Source organism: Anomalospiza imberbis, chromosome 3, assembly GCF_031753505.1.
Source record: "Anomalospiza imberbis isolate Cuckoo-Finch-1a 21T00152 chromosome 3, ASM3175350v1, whole genome shotgun sequence".
NCBI lineage: Eukaryota > Metazoa > Chordata > Aves > Passeriformes > Viduidae > Anomalospiza > Anomalospiza imberbis.
Window position 1 is genome coordinate 79,224,917 of NC_089683.1, and position 22,194 is coordinate 79,247,110.

Here is a 22,194-nt window from a genome sequence, read left to right on the forward strand (position 1 = left end):
ACTAGCTGCAGAACTCCCACTAAATTGAATGGAGTAATTCAGCTGAGTGCCAAGGCATTTCAGTGCTTGAAAGTGAATACCAAAGTGATTGCATACCTCCTGGTGTGCTGGCTGCTTTAATCGAAGAGGGCAGACCTCCTTCTCCACTGCCCCTAAATCATGCCATTTTATTCCCTAGGTCCCCCAAGGATTCCTCTTCTGTGCTCTTTTGTGTGGATGTTCATTCACAATTTAAACATCACAAACCCGGTGACAATATCCTAACTAGGATTAAGCTGTTGGCACCTTTCCAAGGTACAGTATTGCACATAGGTCTGGTCTGATGACAGAGAATTCAGCTGGAGAATAGGGGACTCAGTTCTAAAGCTCTAAAGCCATCCTGAAATTAGTGCCTTAGGTGACTTTATATTTTTATTGGGCAATGCTTTATGCAGCTCTGGCTTTTTATGACTCATAATCATAAAAAATCCATCCCCAGCTGCTCTGTTTCTGAGGAAATCTGTATACATTCAGCCTCAGGCTGCTGAGATGAGTAGCACAGCCACCCTGGTTTTACTATTCTAAATTTCCTAAAATTCTAAATTTCTCACATTTTCAGTAGGTATAGTGAAAGTTTTCTTTCTGTTCATATATAAAGTGCAGTATGTATGTTATATGATATGTGAGATTTACATTTGAGCTAGTTTATAAATTAAGAGTTCTACTGTCATGAGTGAGAGCACTCAGTGTGCATAGAATTGTGAGAGCACTCAGTGTGCACAAGGGACAAATCTCATCATGCCTACACATACCCAGGTTTCTCATAATCTCCTTTGATATGCTCTTGTAACTTTCTCTTGTATCTTCTTTTATAGTGTCTCATTAATTAAGAGTAAAGACTTATTAGCATAAATAAAAAAATCCTACAGCTTCACGGAAGAATTTCTACAGTTTTACAGGATGACAACTGAGCAGCTGCTGAGGAAAAAAAAAAAAAAAAAGTCCTGTTTTCCACTTATGTACCAGAATTACAATGTGCTGTTTGTTGGAGAAAAAAAACTGCAACAAGTACAAGTAGCAATTCAGCTATTCCAGGAAATTCCTACTCATCCAAAATAAATCCTTCTCATAATATGGTATACCCATGGCAGACTACTGTGAAAAAGTGCATCCAAATACATGAATGCAGAATTAAGATGACAGTTTGTTTTGGTCAGTTTCTGAGACCTCTTTTGCTGTCTACAGATTTTCAAAGAACAGAACATTATTTTTAGTAGCTGTTCAGTTGCTTGAGCTGTTGATTTTTCCAGGGATGATGTAGTTAACGAACATCAATTGGTTGTACCTATCTTAAACCTCCAAAAGTGCAGACTGGCAAGAACTGGCCCAATGTATCAAAAAGTTAAATTTAGAATTTTTATGTAAGGCAGGGTCAAGCAAAACCTCTTTCACAAAGGTAGAGTGAGTGCAAGTAGGTTTTTTAAGATAATCTGAAGCTGGTGTAAAGTGGGTCTATTTGGAAAAAAAAAATCTGTGAATTTGTTGGTAAATGCAAGTGAGTTCCTATATATGCTATGGGGAGGAAAAAGGAATAGGCATTAATTTAAGATGGATTTACCTGCACTGATTAGATATCAAAACTATTTGGCTAACAGAGGTGGAGAGAGTTCCTGACATACTTGGGATGCACCAGTCAAATCACTTAATATAGGGTTTGCATATATACAGTGGGGCTATATGGGGTTTGACATAAGTCTGAAGTCATTTCAGGAGATACAGATTCAGGTGCAGGGTGAGGCTGTTTCAAATGGCCAAAAGGCCTTTCAGTTTCCTCAGCAGCACTGCTTTCCAGGGTGAAGAGCAGTAGATTTTAGTCATCAATAGCCGGAGTTAAGGTGCCTTCCAAGGCTCAGTCCAGGGCAGCCATCACCTCCTGCAGTGGGCTCAGACCTGCACCGGGCACACCCCTAGCAGGGTGCAGGTCTCTTTGCAGGCTACAGGGGAAGCCTAGAACAAGAAGTGTCTCCAATGCACTGTTCCTGCCAAAGCTAAGTGGGGTGGGCCTGTGGTGATTAAGCAGGTGTGTAAAACCAGAGGCTGCTTCCCCCTCTGCCCGCTGCTGCTCAGCAATCAGCGGTGGGGAGCAGGTGGGGAGTGCCCCACCCCAGAGTGGTACCTGACACGAGGAAGGACTCCCTCCAGCGTGGCAGTGACAGGGAGCGGACACCATTGGAGAAGCTCCCGCGGTAACCAGAGTGCCCGGCGACTTTCTGGACAAGAACCTTCCCGCCTGTGTTGTCAATTATACCGCTGCAAGGAGGAAACATAGTGCCTGAGGGTAGAAATTCCACAAAAACCTTCAAAACCGTTCTACAATACAAGAGGTATGAAGTGATTCCTTTTACCTTTAAACCAGGGGTGGTGGTGGGGCTGTGATGTTACTACTAAGCCTGCTACTAAGAAATATTTGTGCTCCTTCCACATAAAGAAGAGCAGTTTGTTGCAAAGTGCTGTCAGGATCTGTTTGCTCTTCCCACTGATCTGCTGGTCCTCTGTTTAAGCTTGACCTAGTTGCGCACAAGAAAAAGCTACTGCCTCTGTTACAATTCCTGCAAGCTTGATTGAATGACTGAAGATACAGGAAGAGGTTCTCAGAGGAGTTTTCAGGCCAAGCATGTGACAGAATGTGTTTTCTTCGAGTCTCAGTATGTGTTTTCTGCAAAAATCCAAGCACATTTCTGACCTCAGCCTGGAGTAAACTGGACACAATTTTGCTGGAAACTGTAGAAAATCTGGCAGAGTCCAGGTGTGGTGCACATCAAATGGTGTTTAACACACACTGTAACATGTACCTCCAGACAAACAGAACAGCTTCAGTGTGTGCAGACTGCTCTGGCATCACTAGGACAGCAGCTGCAACTGTAGGGGAGTTGTAGGGCTGGCAGTAATGACCAGGTGGGAAAATAAGTACGGGGCAGTAAACAGGATTGAAGAGTATGTTAGAGGTGTATTTCGCTCTGGTAATTGTGAGAAGCTGCTGTTAAAATAAATGTATGGAGAAGAAATTCACTGTCTATGGAATTGCAGCACGTAAGCTAACAAAGCCAAAACCAGCTGACAAATGAGAAAAACTGAAACCCTCCCTGTAATAATACAGCCAGCCAGGCTGCAGGGAGATTGCAGTATCGCTACCAGTGTTTTTAAACTTCCCTTTGGGACTAATTCTGCATGCCGAGGCAATTTCCATGGTGCACTAGTGTCTGAGGGAGCAATTTGCGGCTGGCAGTCATGTCCCCAGCGAGGGCAGAGCGGGCGGAGCTGCAGCCAGGAGGTGGCAGCCCTGTGCGCACACAGGCGCCGCAGCCTGAGCGCTGGGCAGTGCGGAGGCAAGGGGAGAAGTCCCAAAGCCTTAACTATCCCACTTTACCCGAGATCCCAGGTATTTCACAGAACCGAAAGCACAGCAGTAGCTCAAATATCTCCAAACTAAGTCAAGCTGTCAAGCAGGCTTTAGAACTTCTTGCTGCAATTTTAGCTGGATACATCCTGCCTGTGCATCCCACCTCCAGCTGCAGTGTGTTTTGGTTGTGCAGTTATTCTCCGTTAGAATTTTATGCACATTTTTGCATGGCTAATAAAATTCTGAAAAACTTTTGCTACAAAATCTACGTTACTCATTTCCTTGTGCAGTGTCCTTTTATGTAGCAGGAAAGCACATTACTCAGTCTTTGATGTCAAGGACAATTAAATTCACACGCAGAGAACCAAACCAATCCCAGAAGTATAAGAGTCATATGTATTCATCACTGGTGATATGCCTATTTTTTTCTGAAGATTTATTAGTAGTAGCAGCTCCATCTCTATCTTCCACTTGAATAATAATAGTACAATAGTAATTTGTTATGCATGAATGAGAGATCTGGAAACCTCAAGACATTTCTCCAAAGGCTGAGAAACTTCTTCAAACACAACTAATTTCTATAGGAATACAGGATTGACAGCACTTTATAAGGATGGATCCATTCCATCACACATGGACTTTCTCTCAGGTTTTCTACAGCAGCCTGCAATCAACCCTACATGGAAGTGGGAACCGTAAAGAATTTGAGAAGTCAGAAGCTCCCTGCACTGAAATGACAGTTTTGTCTGTGTGCCTCACTCATTTCAATTCACTCACCTGTGAATTGCAGCATTGCAGACACTGGAGAAAGAAGCATAAATGTCTGTGCCATAAACACGGTATTTTACATCTTGACATCCAGGAGGGCATTTTGCAATGAATTCTGGATTGATTATCTTCCCCGCCTTGACATCACAATCAATCTGGGGTACATCTGTGAGTGCAAAATCTTGGTAAAGTCAGATTGAATGCTTTCATGGCTGAGTGATCTTGTCATGAAACAGTGACTAACTGAGTGACAGGGATGCCCTCCTCCCAAGCCTTCATATCAATGGTTTTGAGATACAAGACATCTGTGTCTTCTCCATCTACAACATAACACATAATAACCCCTATACCATCCCCTATACCTATTACTGTGGCAGTAACTAAGGATGGAATAAAGAAGCCTGTGGGTATTTCTGACCTTCAGTGTTTGCTTCTCTGAAGGAAATATCTGTTATGACACTTTGCTGGAGAGAGAAAGAAGTGTAGTCACCCAGCCTGTGGTTAACACGTGGGAAGGAGGGGGTGGGGATGCTTCCCAAGCTTCCTGCTGTGCTTATGTAGCTCCATTCCGTCTTCATGTCAGGCTGAAGTCACAGCCCATTATCTTGCCCTTAATTTTTGAAACTTTCTGCTGGGTACAGTTTACTTTGAACAAGGGATTGAAATGTGCGTTTACAACCTTGCAGCAGGCTTGTTTGGCAGCTACATGAGCAAAATAATCTGTGGCCAGAAATGCTCCTGCAGCAGAATAGCTGAAAGTTAACCATCCTAGGGCACAGAGATGCACCACTTGTCTCACACTAATCAGCTACATGTGCCTTGTGTTACAGCTGGTCCATTTCATGTATTTATGTCTCTCTCTCTGAAAACCTTAGTGCTTGCTTTGATCCTTGTGTGGTACCTAATGACCTATGAAGATACATTTTAGCAGTGAATTGCAACATTTTCCCTTTATAAATGTTAAGTAGCACACATTTTACTCAGTGATTTATTTTTTATAAAAGAATCTTTTAGCTAATATATAATGCTATTGACTCTAGACATTTGTGAAAAGTTACCAGAATATAATCTTACTTTGCACCTTTCTTAGGCACTGGACATGTCTGCTGTAAAACAGCCAAAACTTCTACTGAGACCACTTACATAGCTTAGCCTTTTTTGTCTTCTTTGTGACTTCCTTGGCTGTGTATGTACATGTAAGAAACACACCTAGAACAAATAAACATAGTGTCAGGAAAAAGGTGGGCTATCAACATCAGTCACCACAGGCTCTTCTGCATGAGATTTCTCAAATTTGAATCAACAGGTTGGAAAACTGAAATAGGAATATTCTCAGCCACATCTAGGTTTCTACTTGGTCGTTAACTTTGCACTCAAGATGGCATCTGCAGTGGGGAAGTTCTCTGAAGGGGATTAAAGATCAGTTCAGTTCACACATTCATCTAGGCAACTCACCATCTAAAGATGCCATGGAGTCCATGTGGTCCAGAAAAACACAAAAATATTTCCACAAGCAGTAGGAACTCTTTGTAATTGGTGTGATAGGGATGTTAATGAAACAGTGTGCTCTGTGCATAAAGCAACTGGGAAGTTCAGGAGCCAAAGATAATAATCATTTGGGAAGGTTATTCTGTAATTCTGTGTTGTGACTCACTGGTGGCAGCAGGAGTGGGATACTGGGCAGCATTACAGACTCTGTGAGGTTCTAGGGTGGCATGTCCCAGCAAGGGCACTCATTTTCTTCAGTAAGCAGGATTATGATTTGAAAAGTGTAAAAGAGACATATGCTGTTACATTAAAAGTTACATCCCAATATATGCATGTACCTTACCATGTTATGTTTACTTGCTAAGTGATGACATACAAAATCTCTTTATTCTCGCTGCTTATTTTATAAGCACTGTATTATGGGTAATTGATAACTTCATTACAAATATCTTGACTTTCCTTTTCACCTTTCCCTTCTCTGAGCTTTCAAAGGGAATTCAAACTCTCTATGATGCGTCAGCTGGTCCTTTTATCCCTTGTTAAACTAATCTTACTAGACTATGCAACAGAAGTAATTTCCTTCTTTCATGCTTTTCTCCCCCTAGACTGATTGCAGAGAGTTTGTAGACTTAACTACACCTAAAACTTGCTCAAAAGTTAAAGCAGTCTCACACTGTCTGAAGTGACAGTGCACCGGTACAGTATTTGGGCCTTTTGTCACCGGCGCAGTTGTGTAACCATGGCAAAATTGTAGTTAGTTTAAAAAAAATATGAATGCATGAGTGGAAAATAAAGTAAAATATCTCAACTACTTGGAATGTTGCAGAATAATCTGTGGGGATTATATAATAATATGGGGAAAGTAATCTGGTAATTTATGTAGAAGAACTACATAGATTGCTGTAATTTGAACTAAGAACAACTGTCCTGACAGACTTGAAGATAACAGCTAGTGAGAATATTGCCTGGAAATATCACAACCAGAGTGTTCATGTAAATGAATTGCAAGTTCTGGAGTTTCTACATGTTCCCAAAAAGTGAGATCCTGTCTGACTGCCAGGGGAAAGAAAATAAGACACATTTATAACCTTTTGGTACTATCTTGTTCATGGAAAGAACAAGAACAGGGAGAATTGAAACAGCTGATTTTTCTTTAGAAGGAATCTTTACATTAAAGATATTTTTCAGGCTCACCTGATATGGACTGCATGTAACTGGTAATATAATTGGAGATCTCTGCGAGTATTTAATATTTTTTTCTATGCCAAAGTCAAGAAGTTTGTGTAGCGCATTTCTGAAAAGCTGTGCCAAGGCTCACACCTGCCACTGAGAGCTTCATCAGCCGTGGAGTCCAAAGGGAAGAGAATTAGTCAGCAGCCACTGGGCATCCAGGATGGGAGAGTACAAACCCATAAACTACTAATTGCAGCACATCAACTGTACTTACCAAAGAAGGTTGCAACCACTGTGGCCTTCATGGTGAGTAAAGCAAAATCTGGATGTGTTGCTAAGGAGCACTGAAAAGGAAAAGAAGAGTACATCAGGCTGCATTTGGAGGTATTGCAGATAACACTGGCATGGTGGGGGCAGAGGGACTGTATGCTCTTCTTTAACTTTTCACAGTCCTCACATGCTGCATCCTCTTATCACACTTTTTAGAAAAACTGATATCCCCAGAGGAGGTGGTGTTTGGGCTATCACACTCCCATGGACTAATTTGTACTTCTCTCCAAAATTTGTCTTTTGCTCCAGAAACCAAGATTTCACATACTTATTTCAGAAGCCAGTGTCAGGAGAGGCCATGATGGACATGGACATGTTCTGACATCTCTTCAGATCTGTTCACTGCTCTTCTAAGAAATAATCAAAGAATTGTGCTTTCTGCACATCAAAGCACACCAGGTAATCTCACATAGATATGGGGAACATAAAAAATCCATTTACTCCTGAAAGATGTTGTGTGAAGTATTTTGCAATTGTTCCATAAACTGTGAGACAAATTACTGGTTTCTTTCTTTTTCTGAGGATGTGTATGTGTATATATGTATGTGAGCACCTGAGATTAAGAGGATTCTGTAAGAACATCTGGAAAACATTTTCTGTGGGTCTGCACACATGGTTCATGACCTCTGCCATCCCTGAAGCTCTTGGCCAGGCTACAAGAATTCAAACTTATCAGAGATAACCCCTCTCAGCACCTCCTGAACATCACCTGCTGCTTTTGCTATTAATTCATGATTGTTGAGGGAATCCTGTGTTGGGCCCTCATAGTTAATCATAGTCATTAAAGTACTACATGATGTTTGACAAATAGAGTAAAATTCTGAAAGGGAGAATATATTTATCTGTTGTACAGAGAGAATCTCAAGGATCAAAATAAACTTGATCTTCAGAGAAACTTATTACATGCTTAAAAGAGGAAAGATTTGTCTTTAAAACAAAAAGAATGAGATATTCAGAAAGAAAATATGAATGTTAAATAAGAATGTTAAAGCTGCATATGACCAGGGAAAGCAAGATATCTGCCTCCTGTAAAAATGGCAGATTTCATCTGATTTCACACAGCAATTCATATACTCAGAAGCAGGGCTTTGGTAACCCCAGAAAGAATTTAAAGAACAAGGCAGAGACAGGAGAGTAAGAGAAAAAAAAATCTGCATGCTGTCTTCATATAAAACGTTTCCATATTTTTACTTTAATTGCTCTTCTTTTTCAAGCAAGCCACATGCTATGAGTGAGGATGATTAGAATATCATGGTAATCTAAACTGAGTTCAGTCAATTCTGGGTCTATATAATTTATAACTGTTTTTACATAGAGCACGTCCACCTGTGATTTTTACTTCTGTGCTACAGTTGGAGAACTTCAAGTGCCAGGACATACTGACGGTGTCACTTCCTAATAGCACAATGCCTTTCCTTGGTGATCTCCCTGAAAAAGTTTCCTGCTAGGCTGCTAAAGCTGAAAGTGGCAGAGGTTTCTCAGAAGCCACTAAATTGAATCTGGAGGATATGGAAAGTGGCTCAACAGAGTCATTGTGTCTTTCTAACAAATGATAGGCAGTGCAGTGAAGGTGACCCCAGGCGGTACAAGCCATATCAGCAAGAGCAGTTAAGTGGTGATATTCTGCTCTAATGGTTAGTTTCTATGAAAAAGAGTTGATCATCTTTTGTAACAAAAAGCCATTTTAAGCATTTACTGAAGTTTATTTCCACTGTGAAGTTGTTAAAAGAAATAGCATCAAGATGTAGAAGAGTGCTCAGAGAAACTTAGCTCAGATTCTTTTCTCCTCCCTTTTATGTTTCAGTCCACTAACACATCAGAGGTATCAAAGAATTGCTCCCCTTCAATGAATTCTCACTTTAGGTCAATCACAGAAAAAGAAGAGGCAGAATATAAGTTGCAATTCATTTGCAGAACTGCCACGCACCATTAAAGATTGTACTGACACTGGCTTAGACTTTGCAAAAGACATCTTAATATGAGCCTTCCCAAAATTTGCAGTGAATAAATTCAGCATTGGCCTTTTTATTTAAAGTCAAAGAGATCTGTGTGAAATTTTCCTCACAGTATTAGGCTTGGTGCTGAGATGCTTTTCATCATCAGTTTAATTAGAGTAGAAGAGGTCTGAGGTGGTAAAGCATTCATGTAAAATCTGGCTTCATGGTGGGCTGCTGTGTGTTGTGTGGGGAGAGTCCAACACTGCCTAACTTTTCCTGTCTTACAAAATGTGTAACCACCTGTATCACCAGGGCTGCATAAGACTTCCCACTGCTTCCTGAAGGCCCTGCTGTCCCCCAGCCCTACTGTCCCTGGGGCATGGCCAGCCACCCCACGAGCCACCCCAGTCCTCTTGGGTAGCAGGACACTAGGCTTGACTGCAGTTGTATTCTCTGCCTAGTTGGCTGGTGGGCATTTCTTTTCAAGGCAACAGAAAGTGGGCTTTTGTTCCTAAATTATTATAAATTCACAGTGGAAAGAAGCCAATAAATCTAAAAGGATTCAAGACTTAAATCCTGTCAGGGGTTCAGCACAGTTCAGCAGATGCTTTAACCTATAATAACAGATGTTTATCAATAAGAAAGATACTAGAAGCACTCAGACAAGGCTGTTAGATTTACTTAATAGTTTTGTTGTCACAGCTAGACAGAAAAGCATCTAATTGTGGACTCTGTATCTTTAGTGGTGCTAGTATTCTCATGGAAATAAATAATAATAATAAATAAATTTGTTTTTGCCACTCTATTAATTTCCACGTTAGGCACTGGCATATCAGGAGAAACACACAGACATCCTGTGACACAGCTCTGGTGACAGTACTCCAAGGGGTGGTCCTGGCCTTCAGACCTTGGGCTGTCACATGGGGAAATGCACAGGAGGATTTACATTGCTGACTATTAAGTATCAGGCATAGAAGCTCCCGGCTTTCTGTAGTGGGAAGTCTGTGTGCATTCATTGTATTTGGGGCCTAGGGTGTCACCTGATTTAAGCTGTGTGAGATCTCCTGTACTGTGCACTAGCATGGCATCTGCTCCTTCAGACTGGTAAAGGGAGCAACAGCTTGGAAAAAAGCAGTGGGTGTTTTTGTTTCTTTGGGAAGGGAAGGGAAAGCAGGGCTCCAATCCATGCTTACAACAGACTTTTTAGTCTGTGTAGGTCCTCTGAGAGGTTTGGGGATGTTTTATCTGTAGATCAAGAATGATACTTTGCTATTAAATACAAAGCTGTACTTTCTTTGTTCCTGTACAAAATGAATAGATCCCAATCAAACAAACGGAAAAGTTTCTTTCTGTGTATTAGTCTGGAGTTTTGCTGAGATTTCTTCTAATCAGATTTCTATTAAGGCAGTATTTACAGTCCCAGTCAGAACTGGGAAGTAGTGACTACACACTATTAAATCTTCTAAACTGTATGCTGGATCTCTGTTTATCAGAGTACATTTTCCCATCTGAATCTTTTAGACTGTCATAACAGAAATTACCTTTATGCCAGATAAGTTATTGCATATGCATTACATTAATATGTGCTTCAATTCCTGCTAAGTACAAATGTAAGGAGTATATCCTTCAGCATTTCCCAGTGCAGCTGATATTTTACCTTTTAAAACCAAAGTCTTATTTCAAAAAATGTCGGTTACTTTTTCCTGACCACAAACACTTGAAAACGCTTGAATGTTAGTGAAGAGACAGAATTAGCAAGCTATTCTTTCTGTGTATAAAGATTTTCATACTGACCTTTCATTAGCAACTTGACTTTTATAAAGATCTGAGAGAGCTACTACCTACTACAAACAAACAGATGGTTTAAATGCATATAACTGTCACTGTATGGCAAACTACAACATTTTCTGGAGGAAGTGCAGATTTTTTAAGTCCTTGATTATTGGTGTCAGGCACTGCTGTCCGTTCCACGTGCAAGCTGAAATTCTTTGCTAGTGCCATGTGCTTTGCCTCTGCAGGAGTAAGCAGTTTATCTCCTGTAATCTCCTGTGCCACAGAAATTAATTTGTATACTCTCTTTGTACCACAATAGTGTGTGTTATTGTTGCTAATATCTTAGCAACTCTGGCACCATAAAGAAAAACAGAAGTGGACTTTGTCTGAAATCTATTTGAGCAAGTAGCATGGAGTTAGCAGCAGGATCTCAAAGCACTGTGGGTTGAGTTAAATATGTGCCCTTTATGGGAAAATCAAGTGGGCTTGGTGTAGGTGTGAGTAAACTGGTTCAGATAAATAAGGGCTGATCATCATCTTCTAGAGGAAAACATTTTAGGTTTCTTTTTTTTTTATTGATTTTATGTTTTATTATTATTTAACCCTTTCTTTGTTTCATGGTTATACTCTGTACCCATGGTATTGTACCTCATTTGTTAGTGCAAGAACTGTTTGCTTTGGAGCACACTAGGTGATATGACTAGCACTTGCCACATGTGATTTAGTTTCACACCCTTTCTTGTCAGAGGGATGAAGTTATGTACCCTCAGTGCATTGCATTGCTCTGAAAGTCTGCACATAAAAAAAGTATCTAAGTGGCTGTTTTTTGAAAAACTGGAGGTACTGAGCTTTGCTGAGACGGAAAGGTTGAATTGATAGCTATAGTTCGTTTTGGAGGCTTAGACTGACCTGTAGGTATACCAGGCCAAGTCACAACATGTAAGATCCAAGATGCTATTTTGTGAGGTGAACTTATATGCATGGGAGGATAGACTTTAACCTTTGTGTGGTCTGAAATAGAATATATGCATCCAGGAATTTAAAAATATCATAGACTTCATCACCTGCTGCTATAAAAAAGGTGAGTGAACGCTCACCTGTTTTCTTTCATATATGGAAGAACCCAAAAATGCTTCCTGAGCTTCAGAGCACTGTAGAACACTCTGCTTAATTATCCTGTGTCTCAGAAAGCTGACAAGGAAACCCAGGCATCTGTGGCTGCAGGTCTTTTCCTTGAGGTGGAGGGGTTGTAAGAAGCATTGTGTGTTGCACATGTCAGTTGTGTGTTTAGTAAAATGAACAAGGGAACCATGATTAAAGAAGTCTCTGGGCCTGGGGACAGCTTGTGCCTTTCCCTTGAAGAGTCTTTGCATTACTATACTCCTTTACCTCCAAGACACAGTAGCCACAGCCTGTTTGCCAGATGCCTTCCATGGCCATGTGAGTCCCACACCTGGGCAGCGGTGGTCCCCCACCTCCAGGGCAGCCACTCCTTGCTGCAGCCCCATGGTTTGCACATTCAGATGAGGGAGAGGAGGTAGGGAGGCTCTGGCTCTCCTCTTCTCCCAGGCAAGTGGCAAGTTGGTCTCCACCTCGCTTGCTTTCTTTCTGACCCCGTGTTTGTAATTAGTGGTTGCACCTGGGTCCTTCTTTGTCACAGAAAATTGGGGTCTCCCAACCTTTTGTGCCCTGGAGTCTGATGATGGGGTACTTCTTCTGTGATGAGAAAAACATGGGTCCAAATTTTCTGAGGCCGTGGACAGTTATCCCTGATGAAGGGTTCTCACCACTTGCTTCTTATTACAAGACTTTGGTTGTTGTGGCTGCCACATAATGTTTTAAATGGTGCCTGCTCTGCTTTGTGAGGTTTCTGACTCACAAGCGGGCTGTGGGGACTGCTGGTAGCCAGTACCTCTTGTGGGGTACCTGTCAAGTCACTCTCAAGTCACTGAAGTGAGGTATGGGTGGATTCAGAGGTCTGAATTCTGCCTAAGTTGCACCTTGGGCACAGGAGTAATTTTTTTCTGAGGTGGTTGAATAAATGTTTATATGCAGGTAGGCAAGAAGAATTTAGTTCAAAATAGCTCTCATTCAGGTAGGTATAATGAACAGATGATATACCCAGATACTTAGAGACAAACAGAAACATGCAGGCAGTATTCATTTTGTGTTCATGCAATGCCCTGAATTAAAACTTAAGGTTGAAGTAACAGTGACAATGACTTCTCTACTTTCCACAGAGCTCTTTCAGAGGAAAGTAATTTATTTAAGACTACAGTGTGACTTAACTTGCCAGACCTTTCTCAGAGTTTAAATAAAACTGCAATGATTATACATTTTCATCTGTCTCAGCAAGAAAACCATCAATTATGTTGGTCTGACCTGCCCCTTCCAGCAAACGAAGAGATACATTTAGAATTTGTCACCCACCCACAGAGAAAATATAATTTGGACTGTCTGGATGATGATTTTGTTGGGGGCCATTACACTGTACTTTCCTGGTTTCTGCTAATGTATTATGCATTATTTTTATTTTGATGCACAGCTTTCATGCCTCATTGGGAATTGCTCTTAGCTTAAACCTGTGAATCCCTGTCCAGAAAACTTCCTCCCTCAGTTCTCCTCCCCACCATGGCTTTTGTCTGCTCACGTATCTGCCCCCCTCACTCTCAGGCAAACTTTTTTACTTTGCTAATTTGACTACTACTTCTCCTTAACATCATTCAGAACCAGTCAGATGCCATCAATCTCCAGCACTGCCATTTCCCCAAGAAATAGAAGGCAGAGGAAAGTACTTGCAATTCAGCAGTGCCGGAGGGCTGTGCTAGCTTTGTAGCATGAGATTTATAGCCACATTTCTTTCCTTTTTTTTTTTTTTTCTTTTTTTTTTAGAAAATGTGCCATTTTCTATTTCCAACAAATGGTTTAAACAACTCAAAGTGACTTTCTAAAGTGCAATACATGGTTTCTCAGATTGGATGCACAATAAAGAGCACTGAGTAACCATGCTATTGTGCTGCCTGCAAACTAAGAATTAGTGTCGTGTGTCAGAATTCCCCTGAAGGTACATATTTAGTCTAAAAGGAAAGAATTTCTGTTAAAGGCACTGAAAAAACTGCACATAACCCTGGGGATGGTTTTGGAATTTCTGTAGCATGTTCAAACAAAACAACATTTTTTTTTAGGTGGAAACTTAGAAGCAGAAATTTAGAGAAACTGTAGGATGTTTACTCTCTGCTTAAAGCTACACATAACCCTTTACTAGAGAAGTGAATTATATGTCTAGATCAAAAGCCAAACTCATCCTTAAGCACGCTAGTAAATTTATACAACAGCTCACAGAAAACTTTTATTGATCCAGTATCTCCTACAGGTTGTATTACTAGTGATGTCCCATGCCAAAGCTAAGGACTGGTTGGGTAAGGATGCAGAAAACATTTGTAGTTAAAAAAAAAAAAAATCTGGAACTACCTTGGAATGTGGCACTTGTTGGAAGTAAGGCAGGAAATGATGAAATTCATTTATGTCTAGTAAGGTCAACTTGACCGAGGAAGCATCTTTCACAAAAGATCTTCAGCAAATCAGGAAGCATGGAATGCTGTAGAAAGCATTTCATAAAGCTAAGCTGAAATTCACTTCTGTGGCGGAAACCAGTAAACCGAAGCTGAGAAATTCATTTCAATTTTGCAATCTCTTAAAAATGATAGTCTCATGCTCCTTGCACTGCATAACATTTTCCTTTATATATTTTGTACTTTTCAAAAAATATTATTTCTTCCTAACTGCATTACTTCTATTTTTTCTCCAAGCCTTCTCAGTTAAATATCTTTCTGATACCTTTAGTTTAGACAAAACCAACCTGTGCAACAAAGGAAGTTGTTGCCTTTTCTCAAAGGCAAATGAGAAAACAACCCCAAACTACCTTCTGCCCCTCAGTCTTCTTCTACTGCTGCTTTGCTGGGACCTCCAAATCACTTGCCTCCTTGCAGGGTGAGCTGCTGAGGGCCAGGATGCCTGTCCCCACATCCCAGGATGTTCTGCATGGCCACCCTTCCCATGACCCTCCCCAGGCAGTGGTCATTGCTGCTTTGGCTTTGCTACAGACTGTTCCAGCTGTATCCCTCCCAGCTGGTGCTGGTCTGCAGCCCACCTGCAACCCAAGAGGTGCACTCAGGCTGACGTCTCCCACCTGATGAGGCCGTTCTGGGGAGCAGTTTGAAAACCGTGGATCTGTGAGTAGTGTTTCCATTTTTTAATGACTGAAGAAGACATCTCACGACTCCAAGCTGCTTATGGAGGGAAAGTGAGCTATGGATTTGAATGAGTGCCAGCATTATAAATGAGGCTATTATGGGTTGTGCTGGTTTCCTGAAGACATGCTGCTGGTGGAGGTGCTGGTGAGAGACAGGACATAGCGAGGGCCAAGCTGTGCAGCCTTATGGCATGTGTGTTGGCAGCCTTTGGCAACTGGCAGGAGTGGTCTCTAACATATGGGTCATGCAGACATGAGGAATAGCTAAGCTTCCAAAACTACATTCCTCAGTATCTGAGTGCCATGAAGGGGAAATGAAGAGCTAGAAAATCTGGTGGCAGAGAAAGTGGCCTTCAGAGCCCAGTCCTGGATACTGTGACAGTGTAGGTGCAGCCAGAAATTGCTGAGAAAAGTGTCTCAGAACCAGGCTAACACTGTTTTACTAATTTTGCATATTAGAGTATTTTAAAACCTGCTGGTTTTGCATAGAGATGGATCACAGGATTCTGTTTGTGAGAGACCAAGATCAAAAAAGGGAAACCACATGGACTGGGAGCAGGAACTTGTAATTTGTGGTCTTTTGTTTTGAAAACAAACTAAGCCTGCAGTCCTCAGTGTTGCATAATCTACTTCCATGCTCAGGAATTTCAAACTTTGGCTTTAGGAGATTACCATATGAGCTTCTACTTCAAATCTAATTATTGTCTAACCTATGTATTTCTTTCTACATACAGATTTCACCAACAAGAATAGAAGATGTAGACCACAGAAGACTGAGCTTCTGTCCCAAATTGCCACATATTTTGAGATGAAATTTGGTGGAAAGGCTTTCTCCAGAACAGGGTGCAAGTAGGCTTTTATGACTTCTGCGATGTCAGTATATGCCCTTATAACATTTGTATGAAGTTGCTTGGTTGGAACTACTCTAAACTTCTCTAACCTCTCACCCCCCTCATCTGGACACTCCTCTCCTTCCCATGTAGCCTCACTTCCAAACAGCCTCTTTCTTCCTGTGCTTCATGTCCTAAAACTTCTTCAACCAAGCCCAGAAGGACAAAATTTTCAAGTGTTGAAGATGCATTGAAAAAGAGGTGAGAAGGATGGACTCCCATCATCCTCAGCTGGCTGGCAGCTGTGAAAATACCCCTGTAGTCAGGGAGTCCTTACCCTTTTGTAGCTCTGACTCACTGAAGTTGTCCACAGCCAGAATACACAGCCCTGCTGCCAGCTTTCCTCTATGTCTCACCCCTGTTCTATGGGCTGAAGGGTAAATGATGTATTTGGGGGAAACAAGAAAGAATGGAGCCTTCTGAGTCCCTAAAGGAGCCTGGCAGGGAGATCGAGAGGCACAGACATGGCCGTGTCCAAACTTCCCTGGAAATGAGTGATTTTTGAGAAGTAAAAATTTCCACCGTTTTGTGTACAAGTCTGAAGGTGTTGGAAATCCCCAGATCATCCTCGTGAGGACATTAAAGGACTGCATGAAGCTACACAGGAACATTCAGAATCTTCCCAAAAATTTTGGCGCATGTGTAACTGTCACTTGGCAATTATGTGCTTTTTTCATAGGAAACAAGCTGCCAGCTGAAGGACTGTTGGCTGCTGTGTTACATGTGTTACATTTACGAAGATATTTTATAAGGTGATAGGCTGAGCAACAGTTTGCAAATGCAAGCTGAATGTATTTTTTATATCTGTGTCTGTGGGATGTTGTGTAGAATGAGACACATTAAGGATAACTGACACAGATTGTGTTCTTAATGTGCCACTGACCTCTTAATGCACTCTGAAGGTCTGGAGATAAAGCAAAGATGGGATGGACTTTATGTGTGCTAGAAAGTCAGTTCAGCCACTACAGCAAGACTGATGTTAAGAACTGCTTAAACCTAGATAATTTGAATGGACCAGAGATGGTTATAAATACTCTTCTGAATGTGAATATGCTTCCAGGAAATGATATATAGATTTGGCTACTCTATTTAAAAAAGGAAGGGAAAAGTTGCAGATGGTGAGGGTTTTTTGTTTGTTTGGTGGGGTTTTTTTGGGGTGTGGTTTTTTTGTTTGTTTGTTTGTTTGTATTTTTTTAAATTAAAATGAATTTTCATGAGAAATATTGATGCTTCCAAGCTGTTGGGAAATTTTCTTTCTGATCAAAACTTTCTGGTTTTTGTTGATTTTTTTTTTTTTTTTCGGGCCTCAGTCACTGAAAAATGAGCCCAAAGAGGAAAGGCAGCCCAAGGCAACCCAGCTAAGTCCTGCTGGAGAGGAGAACAGAGAAGATGGCAAGAGAGATCAGGGGGTGAGCTGGCTGCAGAACAAGGGAATGGGCTCTGTTCTCTGCTGGCAGGGCACCTGCAGAGGATGTGGTAGCAGCCCTCAGACAGTGCTAAATGTAGAGCTGCCCCAGAACAGAGGTAGGTGCAAAATGTTTGCAGAGCCCAGAGCAAATACTTGGGTAGCTAGCCCATGAGTGCCATGCTGCCAGGACTGTCCAAACCTGGCAGCTCCCGGTGTTTGCAAGGGGCAGCTACACCCACACAAGCTGCAATCACAGCTGGCCAGTACAGCTACCCCACAGATGCCTTTGGAGCCTACAGAATTTCAGTAGATCCTGACTTGCCTATGGGCCACAGTGCTGGAAGAAAAGTTCATCAGTAATACATGCTCCGGTTTTATCGGAACAAGTCCCTTCACATCCCTCTTTTTGCATCAGCTTGCTTTCCACTGGACATCATCACGAGTCTGCACAGAGCAGTTTTACTCCTGCCCTGCAAGGCGCTCACAGCACTGCCTGCAGCCCCTTTGGGCTGGAGGCTTAGAGAGTTCACAAGGGCGATGCAGGCTTTGGCAGGACAGACAGACAGAGTTTAATTTACTAACAGAGATACAATCTAAACAGCTACAGATTTTCTGGGCATTTCTGCACCTTTCTGAGCCTCTTGTGTGGCAGCGGGAAGCTGTGCTGCCTGTGCAGCATTTACCCAGGTTTTCCACGAGGGAAATGTGCAGCAAATAAAGGAACTGGGATGCAAGAGTGGCAGCTGCTTTAGGACTGTTAGAGAGGCTCTTTTACGGACGAATGAACCGTCAATTTGTAGTAAGACATTGTTTTCTAAACATAGCATGAAAACTGTTATCTTGCCTGGCTGGTCATTAGAAGAGAGATAATTATAGTCTCTGTGCGACAGCCGGGCCCAGAACAGGGGCTGCATTGTCCCAGGTCCCAGCTGAGCTCTAGCACAGGCTCCCCAGGCAGCGCTGGGACAAGGGGGCTCCTTGTGCCCCGGCAAGTTCAAAAGAGGAATTGAAGTGCTCTAAGTAGGTGTTAAGCACCTATTTCTCTCTCCGACTCTGGACTAAAAAATCTACTCCACAAGAGAAAGATGTGGAGGGCAGATCTATGACTACTGTAGCTGCATCCTCCCTGTTTTATGTACAATACATGCTCTGATTGTTATTTTTCTTTCATTAAAAGAAGAACTCAAACCCCAAACCATCAGTTTTGCAGTTCTGTGTTTCTGGTTTTCAACACAGATTAATGGGATCTGTATGATGGACAGATTTTCAGAAGGAAGGACATATTATACATTCAGTGTCCACTTCCTGAGCCCCGAATGAGAAAGCTAAACCTCAGCTGATGTTACAGCAGGCTGGAGGAGTCCTGGTGTGTACCAGAGCTTCAGGGAGCCAGAACATCCCTCCAGGACTGCCAGGAAATTCCAGACTTTTGTTTTTCATTACCCATCCAGAAAAGACACTGCCACCCCAGCCAATTGCAATGGGCCAACACACACCTCGCTGCTCTGGCCCCTGCCCATGCCAGTCCCACTATATGGGCAGTTCATGCCTACGAGTGCCACAGCACCTCTTTTTCAGGAATACAGTCATAGTTGCAGGTAATAAACTGAGCTACCACTTTTTCTTGCTCATTTCATCCAGGTGCCTTAAATGACTTACCTATTAACACTGAAACTGAAAGAGAGTAGGTCTAGGTTAGATATTAGGAAGAAATTCTTCACTGTGAGGGTGCTGGGGCACTGCCACAGCTTGTCCAGAGAAGTTGTGGATGTCACACAAAGTGTTTTCTGACTAGAGCTTTATTTGTGGTTCAGACAGGAAATGGAAAAAGTTCAAAATTCTCCAGGCAGACCAGATACAGTCAAGTTTTTGATGCCATTGTAACATAAACATCGGGTTTATTTTTAGCAATGTTTTCTAAGAAGAAATGGCCAGAAATAATAAATAATTCTGACATTTCACATGAAGTAATTGGCCTGGTTTTCAGCTTCTGAGTTCACACTGTGGCTCAGGTAGTGCCCTTTTAGAAATTAATTTTGACAAAGAGGATTGTAATAGTTAATTTCCTACTACTTCTGTGAGAGTCAGTAACTAGGTGAAAAGGGAACACCTTGTTTATGCCTCCTCTAAAAAAAAGTCTTTTATAGGCTCTCATCCTTATTAGACAAAAGAGAATCCAAGTGGAGTATCTTTCTTGCATTCCATGTGTGAGGAAACCTGGTGAAGCTAGTAAAACTGCTTGGCTTCACCAGTCGGTGGTAAATGCTGTAATTATACCTCTAGGGAAAGTAGTGTCTTACATTAAGTAAAGGTAGGAACAATTAAAGACCAAGTTAAGAACATAACATTATTACTACAGGTGGAAACACAGTATTGGCAGTACATTCAAAGATTCTTCTTAAAAAATACTTTTTATTTACTGAATAACTAAAAGACAGGAGTCCTTTTTGTCATCCCAGTGAGAACAACCCCAGCAACTCAAAGGATTAAATAAAACATGCAAGCAAAGTAAGTCTGTTTAATATAAGATACTAACTTAGTATTTGAAAATTAATCTGGCTTTAATGCAGTTATTTTTGCTTGAGTTCTCTTTGCATCTCTGAAAGAGATCAGTCATGACTGTCATTCAAGTGATGAACTAAGTGAAGTCTGAAGAAGATGGTAACACAGAAAAATATAGATTTTCTTTGAGTGTAGAGAAATGCAAAGTGTTTTTAACTTCAGGAGGTATATAGGAAAACACAAGCTATAAACATAACTCCGTGTCTTTTCTTAGTAAAATGTATTTTAAAAGACATCTAAACAAAATTTTCTCTGTATGTGTTTTCTTGTTTTGATGTGTTGTTTAAATTTTGGAGAGGTTAGAGAAAAACAGTATGCTCTAAGGAGGACTTGCCTCTGTAATGCGTAAGTTTACTTTTTGCTCTGAATGCGGTGTAGTTCCCATAAACTCTAGGAACAAAATATTAACTAGAGTTGATATTTAGCTTGGGGCATTTGGTTCATGTTTGTACTGGTCGGAAAGAAATCACATTTTGAAGAGACTTATCAAGACTCTAATCTCTCTGCAGAGAGCTGAGTGGCTGTGGCAGGCTTGACAATGCTATTCATTTTTGGAGCCTCACCACCAAAACAAGCACTCAGCACAAAAGGATGTATGGAGTCTAGGCTACTGTACTGTTCATACATCTGTATCTATCCATTACCAAGAGACTTCACACCACAGAAACACACATCACTGGAGTAATACTGTTTTCCATTCTGTGCCTTGGAGATTAGTGTTGCCCAGTGTCAGGTAGTGTTTATTAATGATACAACACACACCTTCCTATTGATCAAAAAGATTTTGTGAAAAAACCAAAGCAGTTTTAAAACCAAAACAGTTTTAAACTGAGGAACAAGTCTATCACAAACTATTTGAACAGAAGGCTTGAACAAATGAATATTGGTGTGTGGCTTGTATACATCATTCTTTATCACATAGTTAAGCCCTTGCTGTTCAGGCAGTGAGTATATGTGTCCACTTTAACAATAGGAGCTTAATGCTTTCATAAATACTTTATGAAGTATATATGAGTAAAGTACAGTTTCATTCCACATTTATGTCTTCATCTTCTTAGGTATTTGATCCTAAGCACACAGCTGGAATGCTAAATAAAACATTATGTCCCTACAGTTTCTCAGCAGTGAAAATATTTAACTATTATCAACAGGCAAAAAACACAACTTCCCCCTCTCCCCCATAATAATATAGCAGAAAAACAACAGCAGAATTACCTTGCTTGAGGTGTGCAACTTTTTATTCCTTTTCTCCACACAGTATGAAAGTGGGTTTTTTTCCAAGCTTTTCTGTACCCCAAACTCCAGCCAACATTATTCTAGAGAAGGAAAGGCAGGCAGCAGAGGGAGGCCTGGACACCTTTTTTCTTTCAGAGAGGAGCTAATCAAACATTCCCATCAAGCTCCGAGCTCTGTGAAAGGCACATTGCTCTCTCTCTCTCCCCCCCTCCCTCCCTCTGCTCCTCTCTCCCTCTCTGTCTCTCTCTCTCTGTCTTTCCCTCTCCCTCCCGCACACACAGACTACAGAGCTCCTTACACTGATTTAGCAGCAGAATTAGGCGGTCCTATTTTAAATACACGTTCCCTCCCACATATTTTTGGTAGGGATTTCTATGCTCCTTTTGCACTAGCCTGTCAGATTTGTCAAGTTTTTCTTTTTTGGGAAGTGAAGCTTTACTCAACTGATGTTGTGGCTCATTTTTTTCAGTCTCCTTGTGCAGTTCAGCACTGTAGTGAAATGACTAGACTAGTAGATGAGAGTAAACCACACAACCTTAAAGATTATAGCTACCAGATTAGTTAGATGTAGATCAGGTTTAAAGAGAAAAAATATCTTTTGAAGAGACTCTGATGCCTTTACTTATGTGAATGGCATCGTATTCCCCCAGCAGTTTCCCTGAAGACAGAGGATTAGTGACAGAATAACTCTGTGAGTCTGGTCACAGAGAAGTAGAAGTATGTAATGAGGGTTTTTTCTGATGAAGTTGGAAGTGAGGATTTAATAAAATGCTCTCAAAGGCTAATAAACTGGTACTTGTTAAGTGTGACCTGGCCAAATGAGATACACAAAAGGACTAGTTTCTTTAAGTATCTGTATGCAGATTTCCTAAAATTCTTGGGTAACTTTAAGAAGAAAAATGTATTAAGATAACCAAGATCATAGCATTTATGGGATTACCACAGAAAGTGCTGGTATCTTATTCCAGGATACTAGAATGTAAACTATAATTTGCAAA

At 41.2% G+C, this 22,194-nt stretch overlaps 1 protein-coding gene and 2 long non-coding RNA genes across 3 annotated transcripts in view; 2 read left to right on the plus strand and 1 right to left on the minus strand.

Moving 5' to 3' along the window:
• LOC137471199 (uncharacterized) overlaps positions 1-17,043 on the plus strand; it is a 29,728-nt gene extending 12,685 nt beyond the window's left edge. The window contains exon 3 of the long non-coding RNA XR_010997456.1: positions 15,835-17,043. This is a non-coding gene — a long non-coding RNA (uncharacterized lncRNA). The remainder of the gene's footprint in view (positions 1-15,834) is intronic.
• VIT (vitrin) overlaps positions 1-21,563 on the minus strand; it is a 51,964-nt gene extending 30,401 nt beyond the window's left edge. The window contains exons 1-5 of the mRNA XM_068185322.1: positions 21,176-21,563; positions 7,083-7,152; positions 5,291-5,356; positions 4,157-4,313; positions 2,156-2,289 (exon numbers count right to left, since the gene is read on the minus strand). Of these exons, the coding sequence (XP_068041423.1) occupies positions 2,156-2,289; positions 4,157-4,313; positions 5,291-5,356; positions 7,083-7,113 (388 nt within the window). The 5' untranslated portion in view covers positions 7,114-7,152; positions 21,176-21,563. The remainder of the gene's footprint in view (positions 1-2,155; positions 2,290-4,156; positions 4,314-5,290; positions 5,357-7,082; positions 7,153-21,175) is intronic.
• Positions 17,292-21,076, plus strand: LOC137471200 (uncharacterized). The gene is made up of 2 exons (XR_010997457.1): positions 17,292-17,399; positions 20,472-21,076. It is a non-coding gene; the product is annotated as an uncharacterized lncRNA (long non-coding RNA).
• Positions 21,564-22,194: the final 631 nt, after the last annotated feature.